The 21,343-nt window shown below is 41.0% G+C and overlaps 3 protein-coding genes across 5 annotated transcripts; 1 reads left to right on the top strand and 2 right to left on the bottom strand.

Annotated features, from left to right (window-relative positions):
* Positions 1 to 882: 882 nt before the first annotated feature.
* On the top strand, positions 883 to 2,926 carry xpa (xeroderma pigmentosum, complementation group A). Of its 3 annotated transcripts, none has more exons than XM_085911847.1 (5): positions 883 to 984; positions 1,393 to 1,656; positions 1,721 to 1,826; positions 2,135 to 2,418; positions 2,498 to 2,926. In XM_085911847.1, the coding sequence occupies exons 2-5, from the start codon at positions 1,455 to 1,457 to the stop codon at positions 2,650 to 2,652; spliced, it is 747 nt and encodes a 248-aa protein (XP_085767973.1). In that variant the 5' UTR covers positions 883 to 984; positions 1,393 to 1,454; the 3' UTR covers positions 2,653 to 2,926. The 3 variants fall into 3 exon arrangements, with proteins under 3 accessions (XP_085767973.1, XP_085767970.1, XP_085767971.1); XM_085911845.1 differs by having other exon boundaries at positions 939 to 1,024; XM_085911844.1 differs by having other exon boundaries at positions 887 to 1,656.
* Positions 2,927 to 3,565: 639 nt separating this feature from the next.
* On the bottom strand, positions 3,566 to 6,732 carry kpna7 (karyopherin alpha 7 (importin alpha 8)). Its single transcript, XM_085911843.1, has 12 exons — positions 6,563 to 6,732; positions 6,327 to 6,470; positions 6,166 to 6,251; positions 5,880 to 6,048; positions 5,644 to 5,743; positions 5,393 to 5,475; positions 5,146 to 5,232; positions 4,661 to 4,837; positions 4,343 to 4,576; positions 4,066 to 4,248; positions 3,852 to 3,998; positions 3,566 to 3,695 (listed from the first exon to the last, which is right to left on the bottom strand). Exons 1-12 carry the CDS (start codon positions 6,638 to 6,640, stop codon positions 3,642 to 3,644), a joined length of 1,542 nt encoding a protein of 513 aa, XP_085767969.1. The 5' UTR covers positions 6,641 to 6,732; the 3' UTR covers positions 3,566 to 3,641.
* Positions 6,733 to 15,547: 8,815 nt separating this feature from the next.
* LOC147056847 (fibroblast growth factor 20-like) lies at positions 15,548 to 18,897 on the bottom strand. Its single transcript, XM_085912331.1, has 3 exons — positions 18,594 to 18,897; positions 17,285 to 17,388; positions 15,548 to 15,793 (listed from the first exon to the last, which is right to left on the bottom strand). Exons 1-3 carry the CDS (start codon positions 18,895 to 18,897, stop codon positions 15,548 to 15,550), a joined length of 654 nt encoding a protein of 217 aa, XP_085768457.1.
* Between the last annotated feature and the right edge of the window lie 2,446 nt (positions 18,898 to 21,343).

Below are 21,343 nucleotides of genomic sequence, written 5' to 3'. Positions count from 1 at the left end.
CATCTGAATTCTCTTCTCTCCAAAGATATAAAGTGAACTCAGATAATATTTTCAGGATATGTTCTATTTTGCATTTATGTGTATAATTGTAAAAATATATAGGTCTATATTACAACACTGTATATAAACTCCTGTATGTAATCATAGTCAATTCAATGTCGATTCTCAGAAGTCAGCTTTAGGGCACTCATGCAGTAATATTTTAAATTGTTGCTTTGATGATTATCAGTGAGTGGGCACATGTCCATTGCAAAAATATCTGCAAGAGTTCATCCATCATTGACCAACATGTTTTTTTTTTTTGTGTCAATTTCCATCTTACTGTCACGCAAGCATGGAATCCTTCTCGTTTGTTACTTGAATCGTGTATAACAATGTATAAAAATGTAATTCCTCAACTCACTGTATAAAACATTACCAAATAAATTAATGCTGAACTAAAAACAGCAATATTGGATTTTGTGCTAAATAAGTAATGCAGGTCTTTGAACACAATCAATTATACAAAAACAAAATCCACCTTGAACGTGTATTTTCAGATTAGACGGAGATTTTTTTTAAATGTCAGCAGCAGGTGTTTTTTTTTATGCAGCACAAGACACCACACAAGAAATGATCTTTTTCATCCTTTATCTTATTACTTTTTTCTTCTTCGTTTCTTGCAAATGAATCATGCCGATAATCAAACATTGCTCTTTAGTAAGGCCGTGGACGGGGAATAGCTTGCTTTCCCAAATGTGCTGTTTATCATCATTGTTTACTGTATTTAAAGTATACAATAATGCAATAGTATACCAAGTCATATTCAGTTCACATATATACCATAGAGTGGCAGTAATGAGTAAAGCGCCTACGCTAAAGTGAAACGAAGAAGACACGAAAGGAAGCCGGTGTTACATGTCAAGTTGCTCCCACGTTAACTTTGCTACCATAACAGTCGTAACTCGAGACGGGGAGGAAGACAACATGGGAGCAACTTGACACGTAACACCGTGACTTATCTAACCCATAGATGTAAACATAGGTATATGCGATGCGGTACTTTTGAAATGCGTGCTTTCAGTAACGCTAAGATAGTAAGGGCAAATGTGTCCTGCACATTAACAACAAACCTGAATGGACAAGAATGACGCCTGTATTTCCTTAACGTGCATTACTGACTGGTATCATAATTGATTTCAATGTATGCACGTTACATCGAATGGAATATTCGCCCCTGACAATATGGCCGGCATGTAGACACGTCGTTAAGTCTGTGCTTAATCATTCGACTCAGTGGAATCTTGGAACGTGTACTTTTGGATCTTGGTTGTATCCGAGTAGAAATATTGTTAATCTCTCGTTGATTCATTTTGGTTGCAACGAGCGATATGGATTCTTCTGGGTCGTCAGGGGTGCTTGTTACCGACGGTCTCGTCGTTGAAGAATGTCCCAAACCCGAACTGTCTGCTGCGATGCGGGCAAAAATCGAGAGGAATCGACAGCGGGCGTTGATGCTCCGACAAGCCAGGATAGCGAGCCGCCCGATGGCCGCAGAGCAGAGCGCGACTTCTGCCAAAGTATGCAAAACCATTGACTCTGGTGGGGGCTTTTTCATCGAGGAAGAGGAGGGTTTGGAGGAGACGGAGAAGACCAATAAAGTGGTGCACCAGCCAGGTAGGCACCTTTGCATGTTTAGATGTTCATTTTTTTTATTCTCATGACTTGTATTGTTTCGCAGCTCCGGTCATTGAGCCAGATTACCTGTTTTGCGATGACTGTCAAAAACCCTTTATGGATTCCTACCTCAGCAACAGCTTTGACCTGTCTGTGTGTGACAAGTGCAGGTAAATTCGACATGCAACATCTTTGGGCTGTAAAATACTTTAGCAGAAGTCTTCTCTAACCTTTTTGTATCTCGCAAGGAATTGAAGCATTTGCAACTGGTTGAGCCATGCAATTCCTTCAGTTAGATTTGGTACTTCAATTATCATCATGCTGTTCATGTTTAGATATGAGACCAAGTTTACACCTAACTGAGAAAGTTGTAGAGTCACAGAAAAAACACTGAAAGAAGAAGTCCAGTTTTTCCTTTGCAATATCTTCTATGCACTCCACTGATCTAAATAAAAAGTTGACCGTTTCTCTTTTTCAGAGACAGCAACGAGAAACACAAGTTAATCTCCAGAACTGAGGCCAAGCAGAACTACCTTCTGAAGGACTGTGACCTGGACAAGCGGGAGCCTCCACTCAAGTTCATATTGAGGAAAAACCCTCACAACCCACGCTGGGGGGACATGAAACTCTACCTTAAAATACATGTCGAGAAGCGATGTATGGAGGTGTGGGGTTCAGAGGAGGCGCTGGAGGAAGCCAAGGAGGCCAGGGAAGAAAACAGAGAAGTCCAGAAACAAAAACGCTTCAATAAGAAAGTTAAAGGTCAGTTTAATGCTTGAGCATTGGAGCACCTCAACGTGCAGGCTGAACAACTCGTTAATACATTTTATTTTTTTGACAGAGTTGCGCCGGGCAGTGAGGAGCAGCATGTGGACTAAAGACACTAGCGCTCATCAACATGAATATGGACCAGAAGTGGTGGTTGATCTGGAAGAGGACCTCTACAAGAAAACTTGCACAACCTGCGGTCATGAACTCAACTATGAAAAGATGTAAATTTGATACCTTAGGTCAGAAGCACATTTTCCAATTCTCCTTAAAGAACCAAACTCCTCTCCATGTCATTTGAAAGTTTTCTGAATTGTTTGAAACCATGATCTAAGCAACTTGAGTCCTAAGTCCACCATTTCCATGACTAAGATATCCCACTTCACATGCAGATGTTTTAAATGCAGTAAAGCCACAGATTGGAATAATTTAAAAATGTTCTTACTAAAGTACTTAAGCTAGTTGTAATTGTATGTATTGAATAAATGTTTCATATTAAAAATCTCCCCTTTCCTTCCATGTAGCATGATTGTTAAACATACAAAAATGCTTTTGAAATTCTGGAAATTGTATAAGTATATGCAGACTTAGTTTGCATCCTCTTGTGACGGTTTAACTCACTAATCTGTTGCAAAAATTGTGATCATGTTAAGTCAACGATGTAACAATTAGCTGTCGGTACTCAAGGTCAGCAATTTAATAGTAATTTTTGCATTTGTCCTTTTCCAACAAATGCACTCAAACCTATTCATGGGTGACTTAACATGTCTATAGATTACATCTGTCAAAATACCACATGGATCAAGAGATTCTAAGCGATCAAGATGAAACTGGCACATGTCAGGGTCTCGTGCACTTCAACTATTAGTTTAAATTGCAAATTGCATAAGTTACTGTCAACTCCAAGTCACTAGAATACACTGGGCACATGACATCAGAAATAGACTTCCACATTAACAAGTCGGCACAACATTGGAAGCCAACACTAGCAGTACTTGTTGACACCATCTGTTACACATTTTCACATGGCAGATAATTAAGATTTCATTTGTGTTTCCACTAAATATACTAGTAACACCTACAACAAGCAGAATTTGCAAAACAAGTTGTTTCTGACAATTACCCAAATGGCATACAAGTGTTTGGTATGAAAATATTTGTTATATTTATTTATAAGTCACAGTAGTCTAAAACGTCTTGGGAGTGACAGGGAGTTTCTAGAACACAAAATCTCCTGTCCTTGGGACATCAATCAGGTCCTCCATCTCAGCCTGTTAGAGAGAAAAGCAAGTGCAGCTGTAAATTTCTTGACAAACTAAGGCAGTCTGTTCTATCTGTCCATTACCAAGCTAAACATTCGTCATTAATACACAATTGTAGAGTTCAAGGCAACAAGCAATACATGCACACACTATTCATGGACTTACATCCACAAAGTACTTCTCAATGATGTTGTGCGCTGCCTTGTACACCAGCTCGTTTTCATGGTTCTGGAGACTTTCAATGCGATCCAGTCCTCCCAGCTCTTCAACGAGCACGCTGAGTTTCTCCATCTCACCGATCTTCTCTGCAGCCTAAACAGCCATTAACAGAACACGTCAGACTCCAAGTGATCGTACAAAGTCACATTTCAGGTCTCACCATAAAAATGTTGTTGATGGTATCCAAGATGACCAGAACGATTTTGGCATCTTTAACTTGCAGAAGCTTGATTATTGCCTCCAGTGCCCCACTATGCACCACCTCTACTACCTGCTCCACAGTGCCCCCACTGGTCAGGTTTGTCACTGCCCACACAGCCTCCCTTTGAGTCTTGAAATCTCCCTTTAGGAAACAAAACAGGACTTAGCTTCCAATTTATGACCTTAAATTGTTTGAAATGCAGATTGACATTTTTTTTTTTTTTTAAATCACTTACATTTTTAAGTTTTTCTACCAAAAGAGGGAGTAGACCACATGTGAGGAGCTGTTGGATTTGCTGACATGGACCGGCTGCAATGTTTGACAAGGCCCATGTCGCTTCTTTTTGTATATTGGCCTTTGGGTGCTTCATGAGGCACGGAAGTATGGCAAGAATACCAGCATCAATGGCCGCCTGAGTCTGCAGATCTGAGCCACTCACTATGTTTCCGATGGCACGAAGAGCAGGGGTCTCGAGTATAACAGGTTGAAAAGGACAAAGATTAGCTAAACTGTTAGATTAACAATTAGACCAAACTGTGACAAGTTTATTTACCACGACAGTCAGCTCCTTGTGGCTCAGGAGCTCCACTAACCGGGGGACAATACCCGTTTTGACCACAATAGCAATACGATCATTGTTACCGTCCGTCAGGTAGGAGAATGCCCAGCATGCATCTGACAAGATGTCCTTGTCACCAAGATGGAGAAACTGGATCAATGTAGGGAGCACCTGCAGGAGTTTACCAGTTTTATCCTCACATTGGCAACTTCTTATTTTAAGACAGTCCATGCATTAGTTTACTTTCATGTAATTGCTGAGCATTGATTTGCAGTTTTTGAAATCCGCACATACAAATAGTTTAACGTTAATTGATAATGTGTCAGTGTGTATTAGCCGTGTTTAAATAAAAAAACCAAACCAAAAAAAAACAATTTCTAAATTGAAAGAAAGGCCCAAGATCAGTGAGCTTGCCACATAATTGAGACTATTTCCTAGTACATTTCAGAAAGCTTTACACAAATGCAACATGGACTTACCTGTTGGACCGCAGACAAGGGTGGAAATGGGTTTTTATTTCTGCACAAGTTTGACAAAGTCCATGTAAGGTTACGTAGATACCCAACCTGAAAGGGATGAGAATTTCATTTGCAAATTGCTACAATTTAGAGGCTAAGAATATTTTGAGGTCAAGCTCTTTCCCAGTTTACTACTGGAACAATTGATTACCAGAAATGGTAAAGAACTATGTACACGCTAACAAAAACAACAACAGCAGTGACTTACAGGAGTTTCTGGGGAGACCCGTGCCAATAAGGCAGGGATCACATTGCATTCAATGAGGACATCTCTGTAAGTTGGGCCATCCCCTGCAAGTTATGGAGAAAGGATAAACAGCAGCACTGAAAACATTCTTCTTGGTACATGGAAAGCATAATCATTTTACACACACACACTATCTAGAGTATTAAACTCACAAACTACACTTCTCATTAGACTACATGTAGATTTATGTGACAGTAAATTCAGCACATCACCTGCAATGTTACCAAGGGCCCATACAGCTTGCTCGCTGATGTGCAAATGTGGGGAGGCCAATAGAGAAATGAAGCTGGGTACAGCACCATTTTCTACTACCTGTGTACCAAAAGATATTTTCAGCCCCAGCTCTTTCAAGAAGAAGAAAAAAAAATAATGTGCGAATTTCAATTCACCCAAAATGTTACATTTATGCAAATTATTTCCTACTGGTGCTGCTGTGCAGTGCTTTCACCTGCTTTGTGTGCCAAGACGTTCCAGAGGCCACGTTGGTCAGCGCCCAAGCGGCTTCAAACTGCAGACTGGGCTCATCCTCCATACTCAGGAAGAGTACAAAGCGGGACAAGAGACCAGCATCTATGACCTCCTTCAGGGGAGGGTTCGACTCTTGGGAAAGTAGCTTTCTGATCAGGAGCATAATAAAAAATGCTTTTGAAATGCATATTGCCTAAAAAACGGTGCTCATAGCAGTTTTTAGCAGCAACTGTGCTTGATGCATTACTTTCCCATGAGTTGCTCACCTGGCAGCCTGGCAGCCCCGAATTTGAGCTTCCCTGCAGTCAGAGTTGACATCTTTCAGGATTTCCTCAACGCTGTAAGTGCAAACCTGCAAGAAAGTGTTACGATCAGCAGCATGAGGCCAACGCCGGCCATCCGAACCGTCATGTGCTCACCAGCTGACCTTCTCGTCGGAGACATATGTTGGAGAAAGCGTATCCTCGCTGGGAAGAGAAGACAGCGTGATGCTTCTTCTCTTCATAAAGCTCTCATTCTTTTGAGCTTTGCGCAACTCCACGTGCTCAGTCATCCTCTTTTCTCGGAGTTTCTGCATACAAACAAATAACGGGACAGGTTCGTTTTTGTTATCGTTCGACTCGCTTGATTCTTATCTTACACCCACGATCGACTCAAACTTACGGCCGGATCCTTGCCCTTGTTCTTGAATTTATTGATGCGCTCGGCAGGTGTATTCCTTGGAGTCATCGTGGACGACATAGACGCGGGATGAGCTCGTTTGACGTCTTTCAAACGATCAATAATAAATCACTCGTCAGCAGTGGGCACATTTTTAAATCGGAAAACTGCGGCTGGTGTACCCAATTAACTAATTTACGTGGTGCCCCATTGGCTGCGTCGTAAGTGATTGTAAGAGTCGCATAAAATTTACTCCCTGGAGCTTGTTCCGTTACCTATATGTGCAAAAGTTGATTTTATACATTGCATACGTGTCAGACTTTCATTTACAGAAATCATGTAACTATGATTAGGGGTTGTCTCGTGAGATGCCACATCCGGACGAGAGGTGGCAACATAACACAAGCAACTTGCTGCCAATTTTACGAATCAACGTCATCCCTGGAGAGTCGAGCTGGATTACATCATTAATATATTCCATGCACACATCCTGCAAATAATAGCCATGCGTTGTGTTGCGAGTGAAGGAATGTTTTAACTCACGTCAAAGTTTATATACCCAGTGGTTCAGAAAATGGATGGATGGATGGATGGATGGATGGATGGATGGATGGATGGATGGATGGATGGATGGATGGATGGATGGATGGATGAAGGACAAATAGTGGCAAAGTATACTTTGTAATTGTAGACTTTGTCAGTAGGCACAGGAGTGTAAGGCGTTTTTTGTACGCTGTAAATAAAAAGTCCACAAAAGTTAGATTTTGATTTAAAACATACTCAAGCACCTAAAGAAATTGAGATGTGTATGGAAACACATTGGAAAATGACTCAACTGTGCAAACCTTTGTGTTTTTTGAATTTTCTTGATCAATTTCACTGTTGTTTGTTTTTCTGAGATGAATTGTAAAAAAAGAGTGTGTTGTCTGTAAAAGTTCAACATTTGTTTTCCACGCTTGGTTTTCAGGTCCAGCCTTTTTAAACATTTGCCTTTGCCCTCGTTTCACTTTCATTCACTATAGATGCAATCTACACTATTAATATTCCATGCTGCTTCTTCAATACCTTCCTGTCAATAATCGGGACAGAACGCACTACAGGGCCAATCCATCAAACTGACCCTGTGTGTGTGTGTTGGTGTGAGTGTGTGTGTGCGTTCACTTGGTCACATTCACAAAAAAACACACATCGGTGATATAGATGGTATGCCAGATTCTAACACAAGAACACAGATTTCCATTGACAAGTATATGATGATGATTGATGATGCCAGTAATCTGCTGTCAATGCTGGTCACTTTGCATCCAAATATTTGCCTGCGTTTGTGGTGAGTGGCCATCTTATTTCATCATAATGAAAATCAGAATATGCACAATCTTCTACTCTTGTCTGTGAACGTGTTCCTATACATCTGAAAAAACAGGTCTCACAAGATAACGTCTGACGTAACAATTTTTGGAGTGATTTTTTTTTATGCAAATTTTGGTCAGTTTCAAAGGGAATGTATGATCTTGGTAGTGATCCAATTTTCACATACTTACAAACGTCCCTGAAAACTAAACAGGAAGGAGAATTATACTGCCATCTTAACGTCCCAGATGTATATTGCAAAGGCGTTACTTACTGCTGTTTGTGAATGTAGTAAAAGGGCATGAACAGGTTTCCTTTCATTGTCCTTCAAACTGCCAAGTCAAGCTATCATCAGCATGTAAGTGGAAGGCTTGTTATTCCGCACGTGGTCTTTCAAAGCAACTTGGCTATTTTGGCACATTGGTGACGTGCAGTAAAAAGTGAGAGGCAACAGTGTAGCGGGCTTTAGTTCTGGTGTTTATTTTTTTGCAAACAACAAGGTTGGTTGGATTTGACACCGTTTACGGGTGCTGACCAGCGAACTTGGGGAAAAGAATCAATTCCACTGGGAGAAAATATAGAAGGCCCTATTTTCATGCCCAGTGCAAGTCTAGCACCATGTGCAATCTAACTGTGCACATGGGTGGAGTTTTCTGTCTTTTTGAGGTTTTCACAGTTAGAATGGAGCATTTGCGCCGTTGTGGGAGTGAACACAGTCAACTGACCTCATGGCCAATGAAAGAGGCTCCACTCATTCCCTTTAAATCAAGGAGAGACGCCATTGATATTGCAGAAGCAGAAATTGACTCATTGCAGTCCATGCAGACGATCGAAGCATGCAAAGTACGTCTATAAGGAATCGCCAACAGCTTTCGGATGATGTAAATTAAAAGGAAATGCCCTTGGTCCGTCGAAATACAGGTTCACACTGACACGGATGGGAATCAAAGCAACGGAGAGATCAATAAAGGTGGCGGGCGGGCATCAAAGGTGAATGTGGCGTTCCAATAGAAATAGTGCTGACACAGGGACCACCAGACAGTGATGGCTTCCAGAGACAGAAAAAAAATACACATAACATACACATGGTGGTGGGGGGGGGCGCTGATGACAACAATAACATCCTTCATTCCGGTTGCGGGTCCATAAGTAAAGCAGGCAGGTGGTTTGCAGGCAAGAGGGGGACTCGTGGTCTTTAAGGGTGACTTGGAGGGTGGAGTGATTGTTTGGGGGGGGGGGGGGTGCTAGCGTGTATCAGGTGTATCTGTGATGAGAGACCAAATGGGCATCCACCTGCTGCCCAGGCCTGGAAAAAAACAGACGGTAATACTAGAAGGTCTTGACAGCTTAGAGATGAGGGAAAGATGGTTTGGGGGGGGGGGGGGGGAATGCAAAAATGGTGAGTCCATGAGCTGAATAAATTGTCCTGTTTTGTCATCCTCCAAGATGAAAAAGTAGCATCCTTGCTTAACAATGTTTAGAAATCAACACAAAAATGTTTTTGCCCTAGATCCCAGTTCCCTCGTAGACGTCAATGTAGAAGCTCCTCTCTCAGCCACTAATGTGATGATGTGTGCTGTGATTGAAGAATACATTTCTTGTTTGGTTATTTATGATTGTTTCATTTTCATCATGTTATTTACAGCACTTTGTTGCAGCTGTGACGGTTGCGGAAGGACAATAACATTAAATTGAGTTTCTTACCAATTCTTCGGGAGTTATAACATTGACTGGTGGAAGGAAGATAGATGAGGAGATTGCAAGTGCTGAGGATAGAATGGCAAAGTATAGACATCAAAGTGTTGCGCAAGAGAAAAACAGCTGGTCAGTGTGTGTGTATGTGTGTTCGCGTGTGCTATGCATAAACACACCTTCAAAGACGTTCGTAATGTGGCAGCCCACCTGAGTTCAAGCATCAGTGTGGGAACACTACTACACACGTAGCGCATAGAGCAACTGATCTTGTCTCTGTGCTTCCAAGCCGTATGCAAAACACACCTGTCACTGCGTCTTTGCACTTTGTGCGTGCGAGTATACGTGTGTGCGAGAATGTGTACACACGGCGATAAATCACAGGTTGTGTGGATGTTCCTGTCCAAACATGTGCTGGCTCCGTGCTCCACAGCTGGCCCACCTCAGCCTGGATTCAGCCTCTGAGATGAAGGATCAAAATAAGAGTTTAAAAAAAAAAAAAAAACAGGTGGATTTGTCGCAAACAGGAGATGCTTGCTTGTCATGTTGATATGGGAATTTGCAAAAAATAGTTCCCAAATGGTCTTGTATTCATTCCTACACTCTGTACAATATGAGGACCTGGCTCTTCTAATGTTCTCTTTTACATATCTTTTGCATGATGTGATAAGTTATGGTTTCAATAGAGAGTATGCCAGATACTTTCTGCTGTACCTCACTGAACTTGAAAAGAAAAACTAAGTCGTAGAATCAAAACTATTTCACAAATCTGTAGAAAAATCCAGGAGTGTTTTAGTGGACTTGCTTATGAAAACCAATACATTTATTTTTATGATATGATCACGAGTCAAGGGTATTTACATGCAATTTGCATTTCTTACCCAACGTTTCATTCTGACTACTGTTGATGCCATTTCAAATAGGTATCCCCAAGTGCTCCTTTTTTTGCTGAAAGTTGTGTAGAGTAGAATTATACACAACATCATGTCATGTCATGACAATGACAGAACACTATTGCAACTGCTGATTTCATTTTGCCTGCATTAAATTAAATTTAATTAATTAATTAAATTCCGATCCTCATTTTCGAACGGACAACATATTAAAACTACAAAATACAAATAATAAACGTATTATTTCTGTAATGGATTCAAGTACCCAATATTACTCATGCAAATATCGCCATTCTTTTCTTATTTTCTGGCCCATTCAATTCGGAGTAAAAAGCATGAACGTGAAAAAAAGTCTTTCAGGTATGAGGCTTCAGCTGTCACACTGACATAATAATGTTCATAAAATTCTTATAAATTATATTATTATATTTAATTATATATTCCTTTTAGGGTGGCCCCTAAGAATCCCTTGTGCTATCTGAATTAACATAACATTTAGTAGAAAATGGTCCAAAGGATCTCAGTCAAATCACAGCAGGGAACCTTAGTCAGCAAACCCTGTTAGTATTGATCCCCAAAGGGAAATAATCAATTCAACTCCGATTGAATTCACATCAAATCAAGGAAAACGGCATTTCGACAACAGCAGACGCGTTCTTCTCCTTTGCCATTTGGCATGTTGGAGAGACATTTGTCATGTCAAGACCTTCAGGGGAATTCCTGATGAATATTCAATAAAACCCTATTGTTTCTTTCTCCCCTGCTAATTCCACTGCAGCGCAGCTCTCATGTTTGTTCTTGTTGCGCATCAGTAAATGGGCTGGCGCAGTGCAGTCACCTGAGCTTCCACTGGGTGTTTATAATGACTGCTCCAGCTCCACCATATGGATTGTGCAGGCACATAGATGACCACGGAATGCTGTTCCATTGATCCGTTAATCTAGTGATACGAGGACGTGCAATGCTTTTATTCGGTTGAAAAATCATTACACCTCCCACAAGATAAAGACACGAGGCAGAGTGGTGAGGAAATTACTGTAGTAAAAATTGTCCTGCACAAATCTTTACAACATACACACTCATGCACACACGGCAGAGAGAAGTGTTTTGCAGTCTTTGCTTGAGGTCGATATAGCTTGGCGGGTGATCTATTGACAGAGTGGGAGCGTGCGAGAGAAGAGTTCAATACACTTCAATTTAGCTTCACTTGCTTTAATTACTTCCACCCAGGGAGAAAGAGAGAGCGAGAGAAAGAATGTGTGCCAAGTGACAATAAAGCGAGTGCCATTAATAAAATAAGGATCCGTTGAGTGTTTAAAAGCATGCAAAAAATGTTTTGACCTCTCTTCACTGACTTAGACATTTACAATATTTATCTAACACATACTCAACATTATTGACCCCTCCTAATTCCATTTACCTATAAAATGGACTAACTTTTAATAGCTGACGGCTTAATGAAGAAGTTCATCAAATAGTGACTGGTGGTAATGTTATTTGAGATATTTATTGCAAACATTCATTCGTTTTTCATGCACATAAACGTACATTCAAAGCAAATTCAATTCATCATAATAACTTAGGGGACAACCTTTTTTCAGAAAATCCAGAAATGTCCAATTTAAGGGATATTCCGTTTTAAAAGTTGCATAAAACTGATCCATAATGTTTATATTTGGGGGATTTTGGAATTCTTTGATAGCTTTCAAATACATATGAGATGTGTCTAAAGGTGTGAGTGCCACTTTTGGGTCTCTCAGGAGTCATGAGAGGTCAAATCATTTGTTAGTCAAAAGCTGTATATCTGTTGAGATTTGTTTTGTCTGAATTCACCACAGCTGAGTCACTCGCACCATTAATCTCACGCACAGAGAGGCGATGAATGACAACGCGTGTGATGTTGCATGTGTGCGCACGTGTGTTGTCGACCGCAGGAAAGATGACCTGTGTGGGCTCTGCTTTCTGGATCTACCTACCAGCAGGGATCATCTCCACACCTGCCTGCCTTTTGACAAAAAACAAAAAGCCCTCAGCCATCTCAGGCACAGTGTGGTAGTAGCAACTTAGCTTCTAGTTTTTCCATTCTGTAAACAAACTAGGCAAGTTTGTGTTTAAATTTGGTTAACATATAATCTGCTAACTACTTTTAATGTCCTGAGCCTACAGGAATATGACAGGTAAGAAAAATAAGGCCAAAACTGGACCACATTGAGCCCGTTTGTTCCAATCTGATCCAAACTAAGTGAAAATCTGTGATCGAGGACACATATGATGGAAAACCCCACAGAAAAAAAAGATCGGATAAGAGGCGGGGCACGACACGCTCACACACATGCATGTGCGCACACACTCACACAAGCCCTCACACATCAGTCAGACATGCCTCTGGTCAGGAGAACCCCTGGCTCACCTTCACACAGATTCATAGATCACATACACTCTGAATAACACACACACACGTGCACACACATTTCAAAGGAAGATTGCACTATGACAGGCTGCAACACTTGGAACCCACGTTGGTAATTCTGCCTCTCACAAAGCCACCTTTTGCTTAGAAACCTTCAAGCTATTCCTTCCTCACTCTTTCTGTCCTGGTTTAAACAGCAACACACACACAAACACACACACATGCTGGTACTCAGGCTTCTTTCTGAGGTGCTCTCACCACACACTGTGAACCCCTATGAGGGGATTATATCCAATCTGAGTTTTTTCTTAACTAGACACAATGTTGTCCCGGCTTCTAAAGGTTGCTTTCACATCAAAGGTTGTTCTTCATTCCTTTTAAATGAAATCTGATTCAAAAGGAAGGCAGAGATAGTTGTGGTCAAAGACCAAATTAGAGCCAGCCTGTCACGAATTTTAAGATGATACATTTTCCACATCCAGTTTTTCACATCCTCATCCTTTTTGAGTAATATTTAAAACATTCTCAATCTCTGAACACATTATACATTGTGATATACAAAATCGTAGGTCTGCTAAATCAGTTGGTGCATATTCTTGTCAACATCTTCATTAACCCTTTGAAGATTACAATCCTCTAACAAAGCAAGAACCTTACTCACATATTATCAAGACACGATTAACCAAGAAGGCTCAGATGAGTAGATATTTACTTCTAATGTATCAGAATGATCAGAATTATGAAATAAAGTGGGGTAGCATAGCGCCTTGTGGTTCCACGTCTGCCTCTTCTTGGGCCTTCCTGTGTGGAGTTTGCAAGTTATCACTTGTGTGGGTTATCTCTGCATGGGTACTCCAACTTCCTCCCACATTCCAAAAACATGCATTTTAGGTTCACTGAACACTAAATTGTCCAGAGGTGTAGATGTGAGGTGAAATAACTTGTTTGTCGAGATGTGGCTCACAATTTGTCTGCTGCTGAGCTCCAGCAATACTATTGAGGACAAATGGTTTGATGGATGGATCGTGGTTGATGGTTCAGATCATAAAATTCCTCATTAGGAGGCGGTAGAGTTTAAAATAAGTTGAAACACTTTTTGTGGGTCAGAGAAGAAACGTTTTTATTCAACGTTGAAGATATTTTTGTACAACTTTGGGACGTTACTGACACAATCACCCTTAAGAATGTCTGTGCTCACTCTGCTATTCATTCTGGGTTGTTTCAAGAAAAGGGAATGACTCACCTGTCAGTATGCAGGTGAAGAGAGAAATAAAGGAACGATGAGGGAGCGGATCAAAGAGTGCTGCGCAGCATCCGGCCTGCCAGTCACTTGTTAATTGCGGTGAATGTCAGTGGAAGTGCAAAGTGTCTCTTCACACTGATGACTTCATGTTCTGTTTCTCCTCAATACGTCTATCATCGTCTGCTTGGCTTCACTGAACTAAAACGTCTTGACACCTGCCAACCTTCTTTTTATTTTTTTTATTTTATCGTAGCCATCTGACATCATTCTCAAAGAGGAACTTGACTGCAAACGAAATAACAATCCCTTTGTTTCCAATAATAAACACGGTTACAGTTTATAGGTTTGTTTTTATGTTTACTATGTTCACTTTAATGTTTAATTTAATTGTGGTTTTGGGGATAAAAGATAATGTACTAAATTTTAAATATTTTGCAGGAAAAAACATTTCATTTTACAAAACTTTCCGATTCATCCTTTTCATTGCAGAACTATACATTTAGAATATGCAGAAATGACACACACATTGAAACAGCAGAAAAAAGATTATCTTTTTTTATTTTGTCATACCTGTAAAAATATATTCTTAAAATAAATAAATATAGGAAATAAATATATTGTTTGTCCCAGGATTTAGAGCCTCATAAATAAGAATACAATCTGTCTACAGGTCTGTGAATTCCTTTTGTCCATTCTGTGCTCGTCGTTTGACTGCAAGCAGCGAGGAGAACAGTACAATTTCTTCACTGGGTCGTAGTATGAGAGTTTGGAGGAGAACACGGCCACCACAAAGAAGTCATTCTCATTTTCAGTGCATCAGCAAACAGGACCTTTCAAATTGCTGCAGCTCCCTTCTACAGCACAAACATGGCTGATTTCCAGTGCATAAAACGATCCTATTCTGTAAACCAGCCATTCTGAAAAGTGGGCCATACATTTTTTGGGACGTGGTTTACTTAGCAGCCTTTGTAATGTTTAGCATGAAAAAAAAAAGGATCCTGCAATGAAAAAGAAAAGCAGCAGAAAAAAAAGAACTGCTTGTTTAATCTCAACTCGCCTTCATTCACTTAAACATGCAGATTTGGACAAGCAGGTAGCATGGAGACTTAGGGAAAATCCATCTTGGCTGCTGACGCCACTGCATATGCCAATAACAAGATAATATATGTGTGTTTTTGTTGCGTTATCCCAGACGTTCCCTGCTGCTTATTCTGTCAAAGTCCCTTGAAAAACTGTTCAGAGAGGGTCACTATCCTTCCAACATACCAGGCAATCGGGAGTCTGGATCTGGTGCATTTGGTTCGATCCCTTTTGAATGGAACATTCCCCGCAACTGGGGTGAAGTATTAAATGCACATGATCACTTTTGAGTTCGGATTCTGGCACACATTTGTTATGCCTCAGCTCTGTCCAAGTATATCCCGATACAGTTCTGGTACTCTGTCTGGATCTACAGGTCTCGGTAAGAAATGTGTGAATCTCTGATGTCGCCTTGATCTTGTTCCATCCCGTGCTGTACCGTCTTTGTTCAAAGCGACAAAGTAAAATGCTCCTTTTTCTCCATGCCGGTAGATGTTGGATGAGTAGGTGTTGTACCAGTTCTCCTCAAATTGCTCCCGAAAAACACTTTCTGCTGATATCTTCTGCTGCAAAACAAATATAAAAAATAAGGTCAGCAGTCTAGAATGTAGCAACAGTTGGTTAATGGGCAGTGCCACCTTGTCAATTAAATCGCTGGAGTGCCGCACTCCTGGCTAGCTGAGTCACCTCAAAAGGTAGAAAACTTAAGCCATAAAAATGAAATATTAAGTCAAAAATACTTGCTTCAGATGTGTATCTGTTTTTAGATGAGCACAATAAATTACAAACTATGAAATGAGCCACAGCCTCCCAGTAGGCCCAGTATGTTACTGGGGCCCAGCCAGTAGACGGTGAGAGCTGGGGACCAGCTGGTCTTGCTGGTTTCACCACATATCAGTACCATGTTGGCCTTGCTGGGTGGCTTTGGCTCACTTGGTAAAGCAGGTAGGACCGAGGGGTCATGTTTTTAAATCTTGGCTGTTTTCTTTTGCTTTTGCTACTGTTTCAACGGACCAGTGTGTGCGTTTTTGTGCATGTCGTCCTGGTGTCACAAGCTGCTGCAACCAGCAAGACCAGCAGCAAAAGGCAAAACAAAACAGCCCGTTTTTTTGTCACATGGTAATCCGCTCTATCGACTTAACCAAAGCCACCTAGAAAATTGCCTTTTATGGCCTGTTGGTAGCTGGTGGCAGCAGCAAGACTGCAGGCGGTCACCAGCTATCACCTGTGGGTTATTGTTTTTTTTTTTTTTCCAATTTGAGCGGTCCCTGCCATTATTGCAAACTTTCCCTATCCAATATGGACACCATATAGAATGGCACTTTGCAGGTTTTCTACAACGTCTCGACTTTTGTCTTGATGTGAAACTCAGAGAAGCCGTTCAAGTGGCTTCACTGAAATCCAGAAGAGAACCCGGTCCGCATGGATAAGAACAGGTATGGTGGATTTATGGACTTAATCATAGGTTCCTCAACAAAATTACAGACGGGCTTAAGTGAAGACTACCCTTGTCGTTCTTGTCAGCTCTCTTAAGTAATGCATTGGTTGGGAATTGTGTCCCGCTAATATGTGACTATTTTCTAGGGGTCTATCAGTGAAGGGTGATGATTTTTATGGCAGGGGTTCGAGCACCACCTGAAGTAAATTTGTCTTTACTTTTTCCAAAAATTAAAATGCCTTTCTCAATTTGATTGTCATGAAACAATTTCATTGACGCACAAGTCATCTTTATAAATTCAGCATTGCACAACAACCACAGCTTTGATAAAGTGCTGTACATAGATGTGAAAAGTCAATCATTAAAATACTAGTAGCATCATCTTAAATAACTAATTAAAATGATATCTTCTAATTAAAAAATACAATGTCTTTCTTGATGTAAACGACAGGAGGTACAGTTTTATTCACTCTTATTGCAAGTTGTGCAAAAAGATTACTGCTACTACAATTGGTATTAAAAAAAAAAGAATTATTGTACAGTATGTCTACTCAGTGGAAATGAGTTAACACTCAGGATTTGATTCTTCGAAACTTATCCTAAAATGCAACAAACTCACCGATCCATACAGTTCTCCTTTACTGTTCATGGAGAGATATAGGCCACTGTCCACACCTCTGATGCTCACCAGCCCCACAGCCAGACTGATAAACTCCAAAATACCTGCACACACATTACAATACATCAAAACACAGACCTCTACAACAGGAAAAATCAACCAACATACTCTCTAAGCTAAGTTTCAGTCAATTTAATATGAAGTCAAGTTCAAGTTAAGTCTGGAATGCCCTCTGGCATGAAGTCACATTTAGAACTCGGGAGGAATTAATCAAATGCCAGAAGAGTTACTACCTCAGAGCTGCGAAATAAATCTTTACGCGGCCTACTTTGATGTTTATGATAAAGCTTTTGATCATCTTTATAACCCAGGACATAATGAAAAACTTTCAATCTATGAGTAAACAAAACCCCCCTCTGTACATTCTCAGCATACTAAATAGATTTTTTTTATCAACATACTTGTCTTATGCTTTAGTCAAAGAGTTAGTGGAGCCTATTATTCAGCCTTGTGATATAAAAGGATTCTTATGGAAGCCCATTACTGACAGCGTAGCTCAATATATTTGAGCAGCAGTCGTCACAGTGGTAAAACTTAATGTAAGTATTTCAATATGCATAAAAATGGATGGATGTATGGTTGCATTGGTGTGGAACTGCAGTGCATTCGACACTAAAGAGAGAAAATTAATTGATGAAGAGAAAATTTGGTTTCACTACCCAGTCAATGTATCGGGCCATGATGCAGTGCAGCGCCTTACAAATAAAATGTCTTATTATTATTATTATTATTATTATTATTATTATTAGTTCTACACCAAGAGAAGCGTGATAAATAGCAAATTGTTAAACGCTTTGTTGCCATTCAAAATTGAATGCTTTATGTTGCTTGTTATCAAAAGAGCATAGATGAAGTTATCTCAAGTTGCAGGTAATGCATTATATGCAGTGCTAAAATCAATCACTCTCATCAATAGTGATAATATGCAGCCCAAAAAAAAAAAACGGCGATACTTGTGGGATGGCAGTAGCTGATAGTTGTAAGGAACTGGAGAGTGAATGTTCATGTCTCGCTTGTGGACGGAATAAAAAATGACAACTGAATTGTTGTAGAGATGTTAATCTGCCATTGTCATTGTGCCCTTGAGCCAGGCACTATACCCCCCCCCCCCCCCCCGCCCAGCTCAAGCATGATTACATATGAGTGATTTTGTGTGGTATGCAACAACAGTGTGAAAGTTCAATTCCATTCCGAGGTATTACAATTATATAATAAATAAAAAAAAGAATGACAATAATGTATTCCGAACCGAATCTGCTGTGGTCCTCTCTGGTGCCCCTGACGGTACCATCGGGGTGTATCTCCAGGTGGAAGCCGGTTCTGCAGTAGAGCTGTCGCCGCCTCAGAATCCCCTTAAGGTGGCTGAGGTCCGCTAAGCTCCGGGAAAGGCGTTCCGAGGACATCAGGTGCCCCTCCTGCTCTTGCTGCATGAGTCCGCTCACCGCGTTGTATTCCATCGCGCCCGCCGGGGTGAGAAGGAAATGAGCGCCACCCGCGGAGCCAAAGCTGTCCAGAAACCCGTTAAAGATCCCAACCTCAGCTGCTGCCCCCATCACAGTGCGAACGAACCGATCCGGTTTGCAAGACCCAAAGTAGAGATCCGTTCAAAAAGTAAAAGTTGCAGCGCAGTTAATCAACACCTCGTGACGCGGATGTATGCAGACATCCCGCTTTTGCACAACCGTATGCGCTGCAGTTTATCAGCGCATCATCATCATCATCATCACCATCGGCAGTGCACTGCCTCTCCTCAGGATACTCCTCTTTGCTCCGATGCACGTTGGAGGCTTTGCTCTCTCTCTCTCTCTTTCACTTCCTCCTCCTTAATTCACTTCTTACTTTTGATGTATGCGCAGTCTATCCAGCGAGAGAACTGAAAGCACAAGAGGCAGCAGTAGCTATCGTCTATATAATGCACTCAGGATAGACACTCGCCCGGGGTGATCTTTTATGTAAATGAGCCCCGATCTCCTCCTTTATGGTGCATTTCTGCACTGCCCCTAAAAGACGGCCCATTCACCCGTCCCATTCATGCACTCCCGATGCGCACTTTCACGTTCTTGTGACGTTTTCCGTGGACTTCAGAACCAATACGACTTTGTGGTATTTATTGGGGGGGCTTATCGTTATCACCGGCATGGCGGAGGATCCTTGTTAAACCTATAAGAGGTGTTGTGCACTTCTGCGAGTGCAGCGACCTCGGTGTGAAGAATAAACATGGCGTGAAAGTGTGCGTGTGTCAAAGAGCATGCAATTCAGTGATTTTGCGGTTATCCAAAACGCTTTACGCTCCATGCACGCCCCGACCCATATTGAAATGGCTCAGGTGCAGCGACGAGGAAAAGGAAAGCCCCTGTTTGCGTAATTTTCGCAGACGGCTGTTGATTTATTGCCCCTGTGTTTTATGTAAGCCTGCAGCACATTTACAAGGCCCGTACAGGCGCAAACTCACACACACACACACAGCGGCCCGTACACACCTGTGCAAACGACATCACTTGACTGTCAATCCGTCATTGATCTTTCCAGGGATCTGTTCAAAGAAGAGCTCATACATCCTTAATTGTGGTCTTAAAGGGTGAATCAAAGACGTAACAGCTTCAAAGTGGCGAAGATCTCGTAAGAGGATCAGGTGAAAACAAGCTAGAGTGGGGAAATACCTGTTTGAACTGCAGACCTCCAAAATACCCCAACAGATGACACTTGGATTAGTGATGCATGAGTTTTTTTTTTATATATAGCTTACTGTGCTGTCAAAAAATAGGTTTGGATAGACCTATAGGGGTGATTGGTGAACTGGATCGATAGATAGATAGATAGATAGATAGATAGATAGATAGATAGATAGATAGATAGATAGATAGATAGATAGATAGATAGATAGATAGATAGATAGATAGATAGATAGATAGATAGATAGATAGATAGATAGATAGATAGATAGATAGATAGATAGATAGATAGATAGATAGATAGATAGATAGATAGATAGATAGATAGATAGATAGATAGATAGGTGGACAGACAGACGGACACAGACAAAGACAAAGACAAACAAACAAAACAATAAACTCTGACACAAACATGCTAACTTTGCATCTTTTTTTCCTCATAATTACTCTTTCTGTTTGTTGAAAGTAATTCTGTCTCAACCAGAATCCCAAGTTCTAGCGATATGTTACATTGATTTTGTTGGCCATACACACACATGCAGCTGCCCCCCTCCCAAGGGAGTTGCATTGATGAATGACTTGAAGGTGAGGTAGCGCGGGCTTTGTATTTGTATGTGTGGCCATATTTGTGTGTCTCTGTGATAACTAAATAGATCATATTTGTACTCTCGTCTCTTTCTTTCAAAAGACAAAAGGCAGGGGCATTGTGGGACAACGTCGCTATTCGGTTTAAGCTGCATATGTGCATGTTTGGCTGTGTTTACATTTAAAATACCAAGTACCGTGTATGCTGTGCATCTTACCACTTGCCTTCCCCTGATTCATTAGTATTTATGACCAGAAAATAACTTTACCCCCCAAAGGATCGATCAGCGTCGCCCCCAGGCTGATCAGATCCTGATATATTAGATATTGATCTGTTCACAATGAAGACGTCAAACTACAACAGCACATTTCCACATGAGGTGCAAAATGAAGTATTCCCATGGTCACGTGACTCTATCCCAGATGATTTCTTTGTTTACGTACTGCTTCCTTAATGGGATGGGGCAAAGTGAAGGCAACCATGCAGGAGCTATTTCTGTATGTAGGAGGTGCATGAAGGAGGCCCTCGGGGTACCAGCTCCCCTTTCCTCCTAACCTGCAACCTCCTACACAAAGACATTACTGATCATATTGCTGGATAAGGTAATAACTAAATAGCCTAAAGGTTAATGCTGTACACAGATTGGTATAGCTGAACTCCAGTGGATGGAGGATTTTGTCATAATTTCTACAATATAAAGTTAATATTTGTTTTTTAATATGCACGAGATGTAATGTAGAT

The sequence above is a fragment of the Syngnathus leptorhynchus genome, chromosome 5 (genome assembly GCF_054491065.1).
Source record: "Syngnathus leptorhynchus isolate UIUO chromosome 5, UIUO_Slep, whole genome shotgun sequence".
Taxonomy (NCBI): Eukaryota; Metazoa; Chordata; class Actinopteri; order Syngnathiformes; family Syngnathidae; genus Syngnathus; species Syngnathus leptorhynchus.
Note: the sequence above shows the minus strand (reverse complement) of the source record. Positions and strands in the feature narration are given on the sequence as shown.